This window comes from Nothoprocta perdicaria, unplaced genomic scaffold, assembly GCF_003342845.1.
Source record: "Nothoprocta perdicaria isolate Ctin4 unplaced genomic scaffold, notPer1 scaffold_263, whole genome shotgun sequence".
Classification (NCBI taxonomy): domain Eukaryota; kingdom Metazoa; phylum Chordata; class Aves; order Tinamiformes; family Tinamidae; genus Nothoprocta; species Nothoprocta perdicaria.
Window position 1 is genome coordinate 403,655 of NW_020455492.1, and position 1,678 is coordinate 405,332.

The 1,678-nt window shown below is 54.9% G+C and overlaps 1 protein-coding gene across 1 annotated transcript in view; it reads right to left on the minus strand.

Annotated features, from left to right (window-relative positions):
- SAMD12 (sterile alpha motif domain containing 12) overlaps positions 1–1,320 on the minus strand; it is a 165,351-nt gene extending 164,031 nt beyond the window's left edge. The window contains exon 1 of the mRNA XM_026040732.1: positions 1,266–1,320. Within this exon, the coding sequence (XP_025896517.1) occupies positions 1,266–1,320 (55 nt within the window). The remainder of the gene's footprint in view (positions 1–1,265) is intronic.
- Between the last annotated feature and the right edge of the window lie 358 nt (positions 1,321–1,678).

Genomic DNA, 1,678 nt, shown 5'->3' on the forward strand with positions numbered 1-1,678 from the left:
CGCCGCGAGCAACCTGCCGCGCTGCCGCTGACAGCGGGCGGCGCCGCGCCCGCCGCCCGCCCGCCGCTCCCTGGGAAATGTAGTCCCGGAGCCGCCACGCTCCCGTCCGCGCCGCTCCGCGCCGCCTCCTGCCCGTTCCTGCCGCTCTCTACCGGTCTGCTCCGGTTCGCACCGGTCTGTGCCGGTCTGCTCCGGTTCGCACCGGTCTGCTCCGGTTCACACCGGTCTCCACCAGTTCATGCCGCTCTCTACCAGTCTGCACCAGTTCACACCAGCCTGTGCAGCTCTGCACCAGTTCATGCCGCTCTATACTGGCTTACTGGCTTATGCTGGTTCACACTGGTCTGTGCTGGTGTAAACCAGTTTGTACCAGTCTGTGCTGGCTCACACTGATCTGTGCTGGTGTAAACCAGTTTGTACCGGTTTGTGCTGGTTCACACCAGTCTGTGCCAGTTCATGCCGCTCTGTACCAGTCTGCACCAGTTAGCATCAGACTGTACCAGTCTGTGCTGGTTCAAACCGATTTGTACTGATCTGTGCTGTTTCGCACTGCTCTGCACCAGTTCGTGCCACTCTGTACCAGTCTGTGCTGGTTCACACTGGTCTGTGCTGGTGTAAAGCAGTTTGTACCAGTTTGTGCTGGTTCACACCAGTCTGCACCAGTTCATGCCGCTCTGTACCAGTCTGTGCTGGTTCACACCGGTCTGTGATGCTCTGCACCGGTCTGCACTGGTTCGTGCTGCTCTCTACAGGTCTGTGCTGATTCACACCAGTCTGTGCCAGTTCACACCGGGCTGTACTGATCTGTGCTGGTTCACACTGCTCTGCACCAGTTCGTGCTGCGTTGTACCAGTTTGTGCTGGTTCACACCAGTCCGCGCTGGTTCATGGCAGTCTGTACCAGTCTGTGCTGGTTCACACCAGTCTGCAYTGGCCTTACTGGGCACCGTGAGCACCCCTGCTCCCAGCCACCCGCCCTTATGTTCTCAAGCCCTGTTGGGTGCCCCTCACCACAGCCGCCTCGTGGTTCACGAGCAGCCGCCCAGTTTCACCATGGCTTGTGGCAGTGCTTGGTGCTGTCCAGTGACCAGGTCCTCCATGCTGTGCTGTGGGCTCCTCCCGTCCCTCTGCTCAGGGCCACCCTTGAAGACACGCCGAGGCCTTGGTGCCGTGTTGCGCTTCGCTCCTTACCTAGCAAAGACGGAGAACATCGCAGGTGCAACAACTCTAGAAAGCCATTTCACAAGGTGTCTCAGTCATGGGTACTCCCAGTGGTTTCCAGGATGAATCCAAGCCTGGTTTCCGGGTCTCCTCTAACCATCGTCTTTGTCCCATATTGTCCCACTCACGCACTGGAAGTTTTTTTCTGGGAGAAGGAAAAGGCACAGAAAAAAAGCATGGGTAACTTCARGCTTTCTCCACCTATCATCTTTATCCTGTCCAACTCTGACAGGCCACACTTTTCTTGTAAATCCAAAAAAAAATGAAGGAGATTGGGGAGACAGTAAATGAGCATTGAGTTTACTTCAACATCTCCCAAATCCAGATCTCCTAAGATCTGTCCTGGGATGTTTGTTGTCTGCAAGAGTTTTGGGTTGTACCTTTCCTAGGTTCATTGCAAAGTAATTAAAATAAAATTAGGTCTTTATTTTATGAAGGAAAACTAAATCCTATACAGG